The sequence below is a fragment of the Erigeron canadensis genome, chromosome 1 (genome assembly GCF_010389155.1).
Source record: "Erigeron canadensis isolate Cc75 chromosome 1, C_canadensis_v1, whole genome shotgun sequence".
NCBI lineage: Eukaryota > Viridiplantae > Streptophyta > Magnoliopsida > Asterales > Asteraceae > Erigeron > Erigeron canadensis.
Genome location: NC_057761.1, coordinates 22,832,976 through 22,849,203, shown reverse-complemented (window position 1 = coordinate 22,849,203; position 16,228 = coordinate 22,832,976). Strand labels below are relative to the sequence as shown.

The 16,228-nt window shown below is 31.2% G+C and overlaps 2 protein-coding genes across 2 annotated transcripts; both read left to right on the top strand.

The window, feature by feature from the left end:
• Positions 1–7,236: 7,236 nt before the first annotated feature.
• On the top strand, positions 7,237–9,593 carry LOC122599554 (pentatricopeptide repeat-containing protein At1g63330-like). The gene has a single exon (XM_043772080.1). It carries the CDS (start codon positions 7,418–7,420, stop codon positions 9,392–9,394), a length of 1,977 nt encoding a protein of 658 aa, XP_043628015.1. The 5' UTR covers positions 7,237–7,417; the 3' UTR covers positions 9,395–9,593.
• Positions 9,594–14,270: 4,677 nt separating this feature from the next.
• LOC122587255 (pentatricopeptide repeat-containing protein At3g22470, mitochondrial-like) lies at positions 14,271–14,885 on the top strand. The gene has a single exon (XM_043759373.1). The coding sequence runs from the start codon at positions 14,271–14,273 to the stop codon at positions 14,883–14,885; it is 615 nt and encodes a 204-aa protein (XP_043615308.1).
• Positions 14,886–16,228: the final 1,343 nt, after the last annotated feature.

Sequence of the window (16,228 nt, the reverse complement as noted above, 5' to 3'; positions counted from 1 at the left end):
TTTATACTTTATCTTATTCAGGGTTTATTACAATTAGAATGACAACCAGTATTTTAACCCGGGCGGGATCTACGTAAAACATATAAGAAAATAAAATAAAACTTTAGTGGCTGAAGTTGGAAAAGTTAAAGTTATGTGATAAAAAGTTAAAAATATAAAACTTTGTTGACAAAAATTAAAAATCCTGGTGAAAAATAAGAAAAGTGAAACTTTCGTGTCGAAAGTTGAAAAAAGAAAATCATAAAAACCAACGAAAAGAAAAGTTCCATGCCAAAAGATATAAAATCGAAAGTTATGTGGCAAAAACTCAAGATTATATGGTAAAAAGTAAAGAAAACAAAACTTTGGTGGCTGAACTTGAAAAACATAAAGCTATGTACTAAAAAGTTAAGAAAATGAAACTTTGTTGACAAAAGTTAGAAATCCAAAAGTTATGTGGTAAAAAGTAAAAAAGATGAAACTTTCGTGTCAAAATTTAGAAATAAAAAAGTATAAAAAGTAACAAAAACAAAACTTTCATGCAAAGAGTGGAAAAAATAAAAGTATAAAAATAAATAAAAGAAGTCTATCGTGAGAAAAGTAAAAGAAATAAAAGTGATGTGCAAAAAGTAAAAGGGTGAAAACTTTAGTAAATTTATGTGATAAAAAGTAAATAAAATGTTTCGTGACAAAAGTTAGAAAAAATAAACAAAATAGAACTTTCGTGTCAAAAGTTAAAAAAATTGAACTATGTGACAAAAAGTATGAATGTGAGTCTTTGTTGACAAAAATTGAAAAGTTATGTGGTGAAGAGTAAAGAAAATGAAATTTGCGTGTCGAAAGTTTAGAAGAGGAGAAGCAAAAAAAACACAAAAGTTTTGTGGTAGAAAGTTAAGATAATGAAACTTTGGTGGCAAAAGTTAGAAATATTAAAGTTTAAAATGTGAGCATCTTTTATAACTTTCGTTAAACACCTTAATGAAACATAAGCGACCGTTAGCTGATGAGGACCATTATTGGAAAATATTTGACGACATGGACTATTTAATGATAAGGACTATTATTTTAAACTACTTAACGACACTGCTTAAGAACTTTGAGGCTTCTTTAACAATAAGGACTATGAGTGTAAAGTATTTAACGATAGAGACTAATATTGTTAAAAAGTTGTGTAGCACGAAAATCAAGTGACGCCATTTATATATATATATATAATATAATTTGGAAAATAATCAATCTTTTTTAAAAAAAATAACCTAAACGTTCTTCTAATATCATAAACAATCCACTTATTATTTTTATTTATAATATTTTTATATTTGGCTAGAAAAATTAATCATTTTTACTTACAACTAGCTAATAAACCCGGATTCACCCCGGGCTTAATATTAGATTTTTATAATACGAGAGTAAGTGCCCGCGCGTTGCGGCGGTGAGATGGTGGAGGTGATAGGTCATAAAGTGTAATATGTCATAGAGTGTGATAGCCAAATGCCTTAACCGTACGGGTTCCGTCATCGGATTGAAAAATTCATCGAAAGTATATCGAATGACATCTCTAATGAAAGAGCATGAAATTTTAGAAACACCCATATAATTTTTATAATTTATCGATGTACGGGGGAGAAAGAAAAAAGATGATTGGTTGAAATTTGAGGAGAGAGAAAGAGTGTTTGGTAAATATAGAATAAATAAGGGGGCATTTTGGGGAAGTAAATATTGAAACTTAAAATTTACACAGAGACTTTTTGCTTTATAATATAGTATAGATTAAGTTATGTTGATGTTTAAGAATTATGGTATAGTTTCATAACCTCAAAATAGTATACCTTTTATTTCGAATAAATATAATTACCTTATTAACCCAAAATTGGCAAATAATCATTTCAAGAAAAAGGTAAATTAGATAATTACATTTTACTTTACATGAAACTTAAGTTAGAAAAGAAATAAATCATAAATTAATTCGAGTATGATTTAAACTTTAATAAGATGATGTCATAAATCAAGACAATAAAAAAAATAAATGAATAATGTAAAGAAGTCTAATAATAACAAGTAAGTATTATTTAGAAATTAATGATGTTATAATAATTTTATTTTGTTTATATAAGATATAAAATATTTTCGTTGGTCTGTCAACACTTTTTATCCTGACCCTTAAAGTCTGTTTAATAAATTGTTACAAGTCATTGCTAAGATGATTGTTATGTTAATCCTGTTTTGCAACTTTTTTCTATTAACGATGCTAGTAATTGTATTCTTAAATTTTTTTTTACCTAAGACTTTGATCATTATAACTACAAAACCTATTTGTGAAAAAAAAATTTTATTTAACTGTTTTATTCTTTATATAATATCTAGAGAAAATAAGTCTATATTAATTTGTCAACTACTTCCAGACTTTCTTCTTTACTACTTCTAATCAATATTGTATTAAAATTTAGTCTTCTTGTTTGAGCAACATGGTTGGATTAATGGTAAACAGATCCACATCTCATGCAAAGGTTGAAAACTCGAAGCCAAATGCCTTAGCCGTACGCCCTCAAATTTAAAAATTCGTCGAAAGTATATCGAATTACATCTTTAATAAAAGACCATGAAATTTTAAGAACACCCATACAATTTTTATATTTTATCAATATGCGTTTTTTGAGATAAAAGATTTTGAATGGATTAGAGGAATAAAATGATTTATAAAAAAGAGAGAAAAAAATGAGTGGTTGCGATTTGAGGAGAGAGAAAAAAAAATGAGTGGTTTAAATTTAAGGGTATATTAGGTAGAGATGTTTAAATTAGTGAATAAAGAAGAAAGGTAATTTAGGTACTTTAAATCATCTTTTCTTAAATCATCATTTAGGTAAAAAAAAAAAAACAAACTCGAAGTAGTCTCTCTACTTAGGTAGGGGTAAGGTCTGCTTACGTTTTTACCCACCCTCGTACACCGTTGAGGTATTGATGCTCAAAACTCACGGAAGGCAGCACTAAGCAGTTTCTTTTTATTTAGTCTTCATATTTGATAAAGTATTGTGGGATTTAAAATATCTAACTAGTGTTGATTATATAAATTGATGTTCCGGTTTTAATCTATATATTCTTCTAACTGTGTAGTCTGTGGTATACTATTGGAATTAGATCTTTTTCTAATCTCTATATATAATAAAAGAAGATTGTTTTTTATAGTTATTATTAGTTGACGTGGTAAATCCATATTTCACTTAAAAATTCTTTTTATTTAACTAGCATTGTACCCGCGCGATACGGCGGTAGTCGTGACGGCGACAGTGTGGTGGTGGATGCGAGTGTTAGTGGTGGATGCGACGTCGAGTGCCGTAGATAATTCATATAAAAGTAATTGATTTAAAAGGTTAATGGAGATGTTGTAGCCTTGTAGGTGAAAATATTACATAGGAGGACATTTTAGACATTTTCCCCATGTAACTTTCAACATGGGGGGTATTTTCTTTTATATAGAGTATAGATTATGATGTCATATATTTATACTATATTATAAAGCAGTATCTCCCTAGATTTTTAATATTGAACTTGAAATTTTCAATATTGATTTTAAGTAATTCCCCAAAATGCCCCTCCTATCTATTTTATATTTATCTAAAATAACTATAATACCCTTTCTCTCTCCTCAAATCTCAACCAATCATCTTTTTTCTTTCTCCTCCATAAATCATTTATTCCTCCAATTCACTCAAAATCTTTTATCTCAAAAACCGTACATCGATAAATTATAAAAATTGTATGGGTGTTCTTAAAATTTCATGCTCTTTGATTAAAGATGTCATTCGATATACTTTCGACAAATTTTTAAATCCGAGGGCGGAGCCCGTACGGCTAAGGCATTTGACTATCATACTTTATGACATATCAACTCCTATAACCTATCATACTTTATGACCTAGGTATCACCCCACCATCTCACCACCGCAACGCGCGGGTACTTGTTCTCGTATATATAAATAATATAGAAATAGCATAAAAATATCAATCATTTGTTTAAAGAATAAAAAATCTCTCTTATATAATATCACAAATAAAATGTTTTTTTTATTTAGTTGATTTATTAACTATATAATTATTGTTTTAGTTGAATTATTAGATTTATATCAAGTTATAATGTTTTAAAAACAAATATTACATAATTTCTTTTCATTTATTTTATAGTCTTACAATTTTAATTAATATGCCCCGACTAAACCCGGGTTGATTAACTAGTTAATCTATATAAGAAAATGAATCTAATGAAATAATGTTATGTAAACTACCAGTAGATGTTCTTGCTTCTTGTAGTGTACAACTTCTTCTTAAAAATGGTTTATTTATATCATTCTTTTTCGTGTTATCTAATCTCTATTATTAATAAAACAAGATTATTTTTTACAGATATTTTAAGAAAGTTTTTGATATGGCATGTCCATATTTTATCTTGAAAAAGTTTTTATTGAATTATGATGTTATATTATGAATAGTATAAAGATAGCCCCTTATATGTACGTTGAATAAAAATATTAATTATTTATTGAAAAGAAAATAAAATATCTTATATAATTTTACAAGTGAAATATCTATTTACTTAACTCAATAGTTATTCTTGTTTTAAAATTATGATTGCGTTTATTGTGTTAATTGAATTATGTGTTTTATATCAAATAATTATAATATATCAATAACAAACATTACATATATTTTTTAACATATTTAAAAATTTTAAACTTTTAATTAACATACTCGGGTTGAACCCGGGTTGATTAACTAGTATTTATAAGGTGATTAATTTTTTCTATTTTAAGATCGCTAACTTTTAATTTTTTAATGTTGATGTGATTTTGCATATATAATTCTTCTATACTAAATTATACTTTCTTTTCTAATATATTATCTAACTTTCAATAACTTGATAAACTCTGTTAAGTAATTTATTTAACATTTTAATAATATACAACAATAAACTAATTATGAAAGTGAACAAACTTGGATATATTTTATCACTTTTATATGTTCCCAAATTTTTATAAAAATTGTAATTTCATCTTTATATTCTTTTGGTATATATTTGTTAGCTTCTTCTAAAGCTTCTTTATATACTACTAACTTCAATTTTATCCTTCAACTAAAACCTATTGTTTCTAATAATTCTACTTGATTTGTAACATGTTTTTCTATTTTACTTATTATAGTTGTTGGTTTATTACTTTATAAAAAAATAACTTAGTTGTTATATTACTTGTTTGTTACGAATATTTTATAATGTCTTTTGTTATATGTTTTTTAATATATGCTAAATTCTCTACTATTTAATTTGAGTTTTTGTCTTTTTAAATATTGTGTCTAAAATATTATGAGTATTATTAGCTTCTTTTTCAAATTAAATCTTAAAATTTTTATTAAATCTATCAAACCCTTTAAGTGTATATTATAAAATCTCTTTGTAAAATGTGTTTAAACTTGCTATTAAATGTGCAATTAACTTTATGATTATCTAAAGATGTGATATTATTATCAAGTTTTTTGTCGTATTCTAGATTTAAAAATTCAAGTATTTTAAAATTTAAGGTTGATGTGTTTGGATCAATGATTATTAAAACTCATATATCTCTTAATCCTCGTTCTTATTCTTACTTCTTTCATAATATAGTTATGTATCAGGGATGGGTATGAGAGTGGTACCGTCTTATACCGATCCTGAATTTGATCAAAAATGGATACCGATACCGATCTGATAAGAATCTATACGGGAGTGGTACCGAGTAAGGAGACTACCAACTCTCAAACTAGTACTGAATTTTTGCAACTTTGTTTTGGATTTGCCTCTGGTTAACCAAATATCTCCATCTTTTTGGTTGGAAATGATATCCTTGAATTCAAAATTAGAACTGAACCACTCATATATCAGATTTCACATACAAATTAATGTGAATTTGATCAGTCCAAAATCAATTTAATTTACATGTCAACTTTTTGATTTAGACAATTAAGATTTGATTGTTCATAGTTCGTGTGCTTCTGTTTTCAGCACCATGCTTAGAATATTATAGGTTACTACATGCAACTATATAAAATTTATACATGGCTATAAAAAGCCGGGTTACTACATGCAACTATATACTAATTTTTACATGGCTATGGTATATCGTTTAGTACTCTTACCATGGATACACATTGCTATAGATGTTCTTATATACATAAATATAGAGATATAAAATGAACATTTCTTATGTGTCGGGACCAAAAGGGAATTCTTGGTATTTTGCGGTCCCAATACCAATTAGTACCGGTCCCACGAACTTAAAAAAATGAGTACCGATACCGATCCCGAATGGGATTGTTCTCGATACGGAGACCAGGACGGTACGCAGACGGGACCAGAATTTGGCACTTTTAATATCCCTATTATATATCCCTTTGCTGATTTTTAATAGAACAAACAAAATAAATGATGTTAATTTAAATTCTAACAAACAAACTTTATAGTCTTTATTTAGGTGGGTTCTCAAAAAATACTCGTAAAAAATATGAGCATCTCTTAGTCTTTTAAATTTAGAACTGATTTTATGCTCTGATAAAAGAAGGGGGTATGGAGAATTTTTCGAGTTTTTGTTGCGATTTAATCTTGTTATTTAACCAAAAAAGTTGAATTTTTTGGCAACAATTTAAACGTGATATAAACAATAGGTAATAATCTTTTTTCAATAATAACTTTTAAAGATTTTACAAAAATTAGGGGTGAGTATGAGTCAGTTTTAACATAAAACCTAAAACTGAACCGATCCGTTCGATTTTTAAAAAACCAAAACCGTTGGATTTGGTTTTGATTCAGTTTGGTTTGGGTCTATTTCTGTTTTAATTTCGGTTTTTATGTTATTAATTTTGTTTTGCACTCACTTATATGTTATAAATTTAACTACAATTATTAATGAAGAAAATATGATATATAAAACTAAAATACACAAATGGCTTTTATCGCAACGTTGATCTTCAGGGGTGCCTTCGGTTTCCAACAATTAATACTAACAAGTTGTTTTAAAAAAATGATATACATATTAAATAAGTTAAATCACATTTAGTTCAGTTTGGATATTTTTATAGGTTGTCTTTTGACATAACACCAAAACATGAATCGATCAATTCGTGTTTTAAAAATAATAACTTGCGTTCGGTTTCGATTCTGACGGTTCGGTTTTAAAATTTTTCGGTTTTCCGGTTCCGTTTTTATTCGAACCTAACCATAACATATCCAATGCCGATACGTCACCCCACCGCCTCCATATATCCTTTCGAATCTGATCCATGGCATTTATGAAGGACTTTCTCTAGAGCATCAAACTCGGCCATTTTCAGCTGTGTAGATGGAGGTCGAGACCACTACTTTGCAGAGATGGATGACCACCTATGGAAAACACTCATTTCATTTTCTTGAAATTGTATGGTAAAATGGCTTAACTGGCGAACCCAACAAACCATTTCTTCCAAGGTCAACTACTTTTCATTTTCTTTCTTATTTCTTCAACATCCACTTATCATTTTTATTCTTCAAAGTTATTCTGATCTCGATCCTCCTTCTAAATATAAAAAAGTTACCACTTTGGAAATGGCGACATTGGTGAACCGAACAACCTATTTTTTCAAGTTGAAACCTAGTATTAATTTTCTTACTTCTTCAATTACATCCGTTTTTCATTTTCATTCTTCAAATCGTTTTGATGTCGACCCCCCTGCTCCTTCTAAATACCAAAAAGTTTCAAATTTGGAAGATGCCTTGAACCTGTTCGATGAAATGTCTCAAAGAAACCCTCTTCCATCTGTTATTTATTTCAATCAGCTGTTGAATTCTGTCACCAAAATGAAACATTTTTCAATTTCCATTCATCTCTTTAAACGAATGTGTTCCCTTGGTCTTCCTGTTGATCACTACACCACCAGTATTGCCATCAAGTGTTGTTGTCGTTTGCGTAGAACCAACGACGGTTTTGCACTTTTAGGTCTTTCCTATAGACGATATATTGTACCAAATGTCTTCACTTTTAGCACCCTCTTAGACGGGCTCATCCTAGAAGATCGTATTCTTGAGGCTGAGCGATTCTTCAAAAAGCTCATCAAACGAAAACTTTGCGAACCTAATGTTGTTATGTACTCCACAATGATCAAAGGCCTTTGCAAAATCGGTAATAATGCTATTGCCATTTCTTTGCTTAGGCTGATGGATGAAAGAGGCCGTAAACCTGATGTTGTCGTATATAGCACAATCATTGATAGTCTTTGCAAGGACCAAATGATTGATGACGCCTTCAAACTATTTAAAGAGATGGTCTTTCAAAAACGCATTGCACCTAATGTCATCACTTACAGCTCTTTGATTTCTGGCCTATCTAAATTAAATCAGTGGGATGAGGTGTATAAGATGCTAAAAGAAATGGAGGATTATAGGATCTCTCCCGATGTTCATACTTACAGTATATTGGTTGATGCATTCGGCAAAGAAGGTCGGGTAAAAGATGCTGAGACTGTTATCAACGTCATGATTGAGAAAGGCACGCTTCCTAACATAGTGACTTACAACTCACTTATCGATGGTTATTGTTTGAGAGGTGAAATGACCAAAGCTAAGACAGTTTTTAATTCCATGGTGTCTAAAGGTATCGTCCCTAATGTTATTACTTACAGCAGTTTATTGAATGGGTACTGCAAGAATTCAAAGATAGATGAGGCCTTGCAAATGTTCAGTGAAATGACTAGGAAGGGTTTGAAACCCAATACAGTCACTTACAGCACGATGTTGCAAGGATTGTTTAGGGCCGGGCATTGTGGGGTTGCACGTAAACTCTTTGATGACATGCGAGAACAAGGCAATGTTCCAAACGAATTGACTTATGGCATTGTTCTAGAAGGTCTTTGCAACAACCATCTTGTAGAAGATGCAATCTCTTTGTTCAATCTAATGGGTAATAGCAAGCTTAATTCAAGTATTGTTGTGTACACTACCCTTATTGATGGTGCAAGTAAATGCCATAAGTTCGATATCGCAAGGGATCTTTTCCAGGATCTGTTGGTTAAAGGTTTGCAACCTGATGTCCGGACATATAATGTGATGATAAGTTCTTTGTGTCGTGAAGGTTTATTGGGCGATGCAAAGGAGATGTTTCTCAAAATGGACCAGAGTGGTTGCTCGCCAAATAGTGTTACTTACTGTGTTCTTCTCCAAGGATATCTAAAGAATAAGCACTATGTTGACATAGAGATGCTTTTACAGGAAATGGATGCAAGGGGTTACTCACTTGATGTTTCAACATTATCCTTGCTAATTGACTCAATTGCCGCTGGATCACTAGGTACCACTCTTTCTGAATTGATTAGCAAGCTCGTGCCAAAAGAATTGATGGATTCTTCCAGTTTTGCTACCTAGATAAAAATTTATAATAGAAACCCAAAAAAAGTGAATGTGGATTTGAGTAGTTGAATGATGTTTTGTTAGTTATATGGATACTAGCTGTTTGCATCTTCTATAATATTCCTTTTTGTGATATGTTCATTCAGTTGATTTTATTTGCTATTGTGCTTGTGCGGTTTTCATATATACAATATGGATGTCATGGCTTAATCTAGGTTCATGCGTGTATTAGAAATCACCGGTTGGTTAATCGTTTGCCTTCATAGCATTGTTCATGATTGTTGTCAATTGTGTGCCACTTAAACGACTTACAATATATGTTGATGTTTTGAAATAAACAGAGTGATTTTTGAGTTACTTTATGGTAACTGTATGATGTTTTTTTCCTTTCATGATTGCCTCATAATTGATTTTACTTGCTGTGAAGAGTTTTACTTTGACATATACCATGTGGATGTCATAGCTTTATTTGAGATCTTTTGTTAATCAACCCCAAAATATTTAAAACATGGTATTATAGCATTGTTTTTGTAGATTGGCTGACTCTTTGTATAGTAAAGATATCGTAGTTAAGCCCACACTGGGCAGTTTCCGGCATTTGTAACTGTTAAGCGCCATTCTAGTCCATAAGTTTCTGCTTCTCCATATACTTGCATACAAGCTTGCATTTGTCAACTTCCTTAAAATAGTTTCGGGTCAACCCAAGTCATTTCAATCCACTTCAGTTTGGACCCAACTCTTTGTGAGCCATTACCCAACCCACACATCTGCATGTATGGCAAGGTGTACAGGACCTTTTCAAAGTCAAACGTCCACTTCTGTACTGGACTGGGTGCAGCTGATTGGCTCGACTTGATTCTCAAAGATATTGACTAACTAATAGTCCCAAAAACGTTGAGTAGGGTAATGTCACTAAATGGTTTTGTATATAACGGTACGGATTTGATGAGCTTGAGGAGGAAATTTAGATAAGAAAAGGGAGCTGGTTAGGCCTGGGATCACCAAATTTGCTACTGCATTCATTGTACTTTTCGGTCCATTCAAATTTAGAAGCTGTTACTACAACAGTGAATACTTAAAAGAGCAAGCTGGAAAGATAGTGGGATCCATTGTTATGATGCACGTCTTTTGGAATAGCATCATATACAACCTTAAATTTACGCTCTGTTGTGAAAGTTCTTTGACAGGTTCATTTCAGGATATGAACTCAAGCCTTCTCACAAAGTGAATCTGGCTCTTCAGTACTGCATCAACTAGACTGTGGCGACGGGTTACGGCTACAGCCTACAGGATAGTTCCTTGTAGCTCGTGTGTTCTGTTGTCTTGAAGAATATTTGTCAAGTAATAAACAATCTGTCCGAACGTAACATCGATCTGGCCGGCCTATGTACTGCTATCCAAATTCGGGTCAGCCTTCTCAGTGGGGTTGGGTGCAGGACTCGGGTGGGGAGTTCTTTTTCTGTTGTGTCTTGTATAAAGCTGCTGCAAAATCAGAATGTGGCTGATTGTTACTAGTTTAATTGGCAAATGACTTCCAAAGAAAGTGAATTGTGTTTAGATGGAAGGCGGAAACGTAACGTTTACCTACTTATGATGAAATGGAATGTGGTGGTCTCAAACAGATTGTTGCAATGAGATGTCGGAGTCAATTGAGCATTTGTTCCAATATTTGGCAAATGATAATATGATATATACTGTAGGTGCTTGGTTCTAGATTCCCCCGATTTTAGCTTTATTTGCTAGAAGTTCACATCTCTTTGTATATTTTTGTGATCTTGATTTTCTCATTATTTTTACAAATTAAAATATGTATTTGATGTTATAAACCTTTTAGGTTTCTTGCACAAAATAAATATCCTCTTTCTGTCACATTTCGTTTATTTTATTTTTTTATTCTTGATTTCTTGTACAATTTTCTTTTTCTTTTTTTTTTTTTTTTTTAATTTTCTATCTATTGAAATCTTTCATTCAACTTTTTTTTTTCCTTCTCATTTAATTTTTAGTGTTGTTTCACAAAATAAATATTTGTATTAGAACTTCAAGCTTTTGAGCGTAGTTAAATATTTATTTGATATGCTAAATATTTATTTGATATGCCGCATTTTAGCAAACATTATAATAATTGAATCAACACAACACGCTGTTGTAAATTAATGTAGTATTACCCTTAAATATTCATGACGAACTTTTAAGCAAATCTATCCACCACAAAGTGATTTGCATTAGGCTGTTATAAGTTTACCTTAAGCCCATAACAAAACGGTTATCTACACAATAAATGAATTTGAAAGGCTCATGGAAACCATTATAAGGACCAACCTTACACTACATTTTTGAGTTTTTTTTTTTTTTATAGGATAGAGAAAAAAATGATAGGAAATAGTATTAAATCTTTATTCTTGAGTTTTCTTTATAAAAGAAAGAAAATGGAAGGATAAAAAAACTTATAGATTTTTAGTCCTAAAGCTTTCTTGCCAAATTGGCATAATTTGGAAGGAAAGGAAAAAATAATTATGTAAAATTATTACTTTACCCTTCAATTTATTTCTAATAATTTATTTAATAAGGGTATCTTTGTAAAACTATATATTTTTTTTCTTTTCCTTTCATTTAAACCCAAGAATATAAGTAATTCTTGATTTTTTTTTTCTTTCATTTTTTTTAAACTCAAGAATGCATTATATCCATACAATTTATTTTCTTCCCCTTCCTTATCCAATCCTATCATCTCTTTTCTTTTAATTAAAATCTCAAGAATGCAGCATTAGTATATATCAAATGATAAATATAAGCTGCTTTTATTCTAAACCATTAATTTGTTAATTTTTTTTTAAGTTAGTTTCGATTCAGTGAATTGCTGGACCTTCAACTTTCTCCTTATGAAAAAATTTTGAGATTAGAAAAACTACCTCCGGGACTCAAATAGTGGATTCAGCCTGTATAAGTATGTGGACTTGATACCTAAAATGGTGTATGTTCAAAAATAATTATCAAAACGGTATATTTTTAAAAGTATATATCAAAATGATGTTTTATTTTTAAAAAAATATTTACCGAAATGATGTGTTTTATAACTTTTTATCATTTTGCCTATAAACTAAACTGTACTTATTTTGCCAACTCTATAGATCACTAAAACTTAATAAAAGTTTCAACTTTTATTTGACAATTTTAGTAGTATTATTATAAGACTTATTATTATTTAAAACAAAGATGAAAAATAATCTGAAACCTCATAAGTCCTAATTTTATAAGCAGATCCGATTAGTTCTCTAATGACTTAGCATTCATTACTTTCTAGCTTCCTTCTTCTCGTACGTGTTGGAGTGTGATCATTTTATTATAAATCGCATGTCCGAGAATAATTTAAACCTACGGGGTCACACGAAATGACACGGTAACTCGATAATATTAATTGATATATTAATGTAATATATTGATTAGTTTGATCACGAAATGATTAATTAAACATAATTAAAGGGTTAGTTATATTTAATTGATTAAAGAGGAGGATTAAAATGTGAAACTCAAAAAATGGATTTGGACCTAAAGTCCATGAGGGGGCCGTCCACTTTCAAGGGTTGGAAGGCCTTGATGTGGCTTATTTTCTAAGTTATGTTAACCCTAATTAAGCCCTATAAATAGAGGCTTAATTCTTGTTTTTTCATATACTTTTTCACATAAGCAATTCTCTCCTTTTTATTCCTTTCTCTTTGAAGTGGCCGAAATTCCTTCTCCTTGAGGGATTTCGACTTTGAAGTTTAAGGTTCAAGCAAAAGGTTTGTTTGGTTTGTGATCGGGTACTAACATACGTTATTCGGGGTGTCTAGTGTGCGATCGTAGATGGGTTTTGCTTTAAACCCTAAGCATTAATAATAATCTTATTATTATTATCTTTATTGGAGCTTGCATAAGGTACACGACTCAATTCTAATCTTTGTTAATTAATTTGATTGCATATATGTTTCGATTTCTTCCGTTGCGCATACTCGTGAGTCGTGATTATGTTTGTTTAGGTGTTCATATTCTAACAGTGGTATCACGAGCCACATATGTGATCTATTAATTACAAAGATCAAAACTTGAAGGGGGGTTTAAGGGTTGGTTGATTTTAATTAATTGTTAAATAATTAAAAGGTTGTTTTTCTTATTTTTAATTAATTAAATCGGATCTTGATTAAATAAAAATTAAGGTTTTTGTTTAATTAAAATTTCAACCTCATTCAATGGAGATTGAAACCCTCAAGCAAGTTTTGAATTGTGAATTGACATGATTTATGTGATGAATTGCATGATTATGTGTATCTTGATTATTTAAAGTTGTTAAATAATAGTAAAATCACAAGAAATTCATGCAAAATTTATTGTGATTTTACTGGATATATAGAGATATATTTTTGCAAAGCATGATGATCCAATAATTAGGGCTGATTATTAGAAAATTATGTGACAATGTGAATTTTTCGTGTAAATTTTCTGGTTTGCGACAGTTTACTAAAAACTTCATATCTTTTAATCGGTAATGAGTTAAAAGCCCAAAATCGGACTGTAGATTTTCGACTCATAGGGCTACAACTTTGTAGTTCTGGTCGAAAGTTGAATCTGACCAGAACTACGATCAAGTTGAATCTGACCAAAACTTCATATATTTTCTTGTTACTGTCTACACCACCAACATTACGATCAAGTGATGTTGTCACTTGCATCGAACCAATGACGGTTTTGCACTTTTAGGCTTTTGCTTCAGGCGATATATTGTACCAACTGTCTTCACTTTTAGCACCCTCTTAGACGGCTCATCCTAGAAGATCGTATTCTTGAGGTTGAGCGATTCTTCAAGAAACTTATCAAACTTGAACTTTGCGAACCTGATGTTGTTATGTACTCCACAATGATCAAAGGCCTTTGCAAAATCGGAAATAATGCTATTGCCATTTCTTTGCTTAGGCTGATGGACAAAAGAGGCTGTAAACCTAATGTTGTTGTATATAGCACAATCATTGATAGTCTTTGCAAAGATCAAATGATTGATGAGGCCTTCAAACTATTTAAAGAGATGGTCTTTCAAAAACGCATTGCACCTAATGTCATCACTTACAGCTCTTTGATTTCTGGCCTATCTAAATTAAATCAGTGGGATGAGATGTATAAGATGCTAAAAGAAATGGAGGATTATAGGATCTCTCCAAATGTTCATACCTACAGTATATTGGTTGATGCATTCTGCAAAGAAGGTCGGGTAAAAGAAGCCGAGGATGTTATCAATATCATGGTTGAGAAAGGCAAGGTTCCTGACATAGTGACTTACAGCTCACTTATGGATGGTTACTGTTTGCGAGGTGAGATGACCAAAGCAAAGACGGCTTTTGATTCAATGGTTTCTAAAGGTATCGTCCCTGATGTTGTTACTTACAATAGTTTATTGAATGGGTACTCCAAGAGTTTAAAAATAGACGAGGCCTTGCAAATGTTAAGAGCCGTTCTTACTAAAATTTCTGTGTTTTAGTCCATAAGTTTCTATTTCTTCTTATGCACACATACAGGACTGTATGTATACATATAAGCATTAGCTACTAGCCCACGTTTTATTTGTTTTATGTATTGATTGCATCGTTTGCAATATCACAACTCTGAATAAATAAAACTACTTTCTGCGTACCCGTTATATTTTTATTGATTGAATCAAATGATGCTCTCGTTTATAGATTTGTTTAGTATCTGGTCAATAGAACGATAAACCCGTAATATTTTTATTAAACTTTTTATTTGGATGGTTTTAAACCTACCCTACATCGATGTCATCAGAATATTTATATCATATTAGGAGTGGAATATTCATTTGAACCACACTTTTTTTTTACCTGCTCGGGATTCTTGGTGAATAGAAAGAGTTTCTTTACCTGAACTTAAATCATACGCGTGTCCCATCCTCTCATCACTAATTCATCAGTTAACTAATGTAATCACTCACGAACACAACCGGTGTGTAGACAGCCGATTTGCCAATTGGCATCACCTTAAGCCGCTAAGAATTCCACCAGCAACCCAGTTCTTTATATTATATAAAGCACCTGTGGGAATATTTGAGCAGAGGACTTGAAAATGAGCGGTGTTCAAGCCGACTGGCTTCAGAATTGATAAAGCCAATTGATAGGTTTCTAGGCATTTGGATTCCTTCGTGTGTGTCTTCAAAATGTAATGTTCTACACCAGTCAAGTTTCCAAATAAACATGTTAAAGTGTCCATGAACCAGAATGTTGTGTTCCTGCTCTACATTTGCGAGTGGGCTCAGCATAGTATAGGATTGGTGCAAGTCAATCCTAACTTTACATGGTATGTAAATGATGTGCTACATCCAACACTTTTCTCCATCGTTTCTCCATCACTAATTAGTGTCTCAAGCAACACGTTAGTGATGACCAACCAATACCATATAGGCCCTGATCGTTTAGGGATCATGCCATCATTTAGCAAATCCTCAATGGACATAAACTCGCACAAATAGTTATCAGCACTTAACCCTTAGTTATCAGCACAAACAAAAGTGAAGATATATAAAATAGGCGTCACTTACTGTTTGGAAACCTCTAATTATATGGTAGCAATCTTTTGACGTGGAGGGTCAATGAAGCCGGTCTTTGGTGCAACACTCCATAGTCCATATGGTGCAATATCTAATCTAGTGCAGAACTCATGAAAGTAAGAGGATATTGTAGCACACTTCCAGATTTCAAGATAGCCTTGTACTACAAATCTGCAACCCACCAAAATATTTTACCCACAAAAAGTTTAAGAAGTAATGGATTCTGATATAAATTATCGACAAACAAACAAAAGACTATCGTTCTA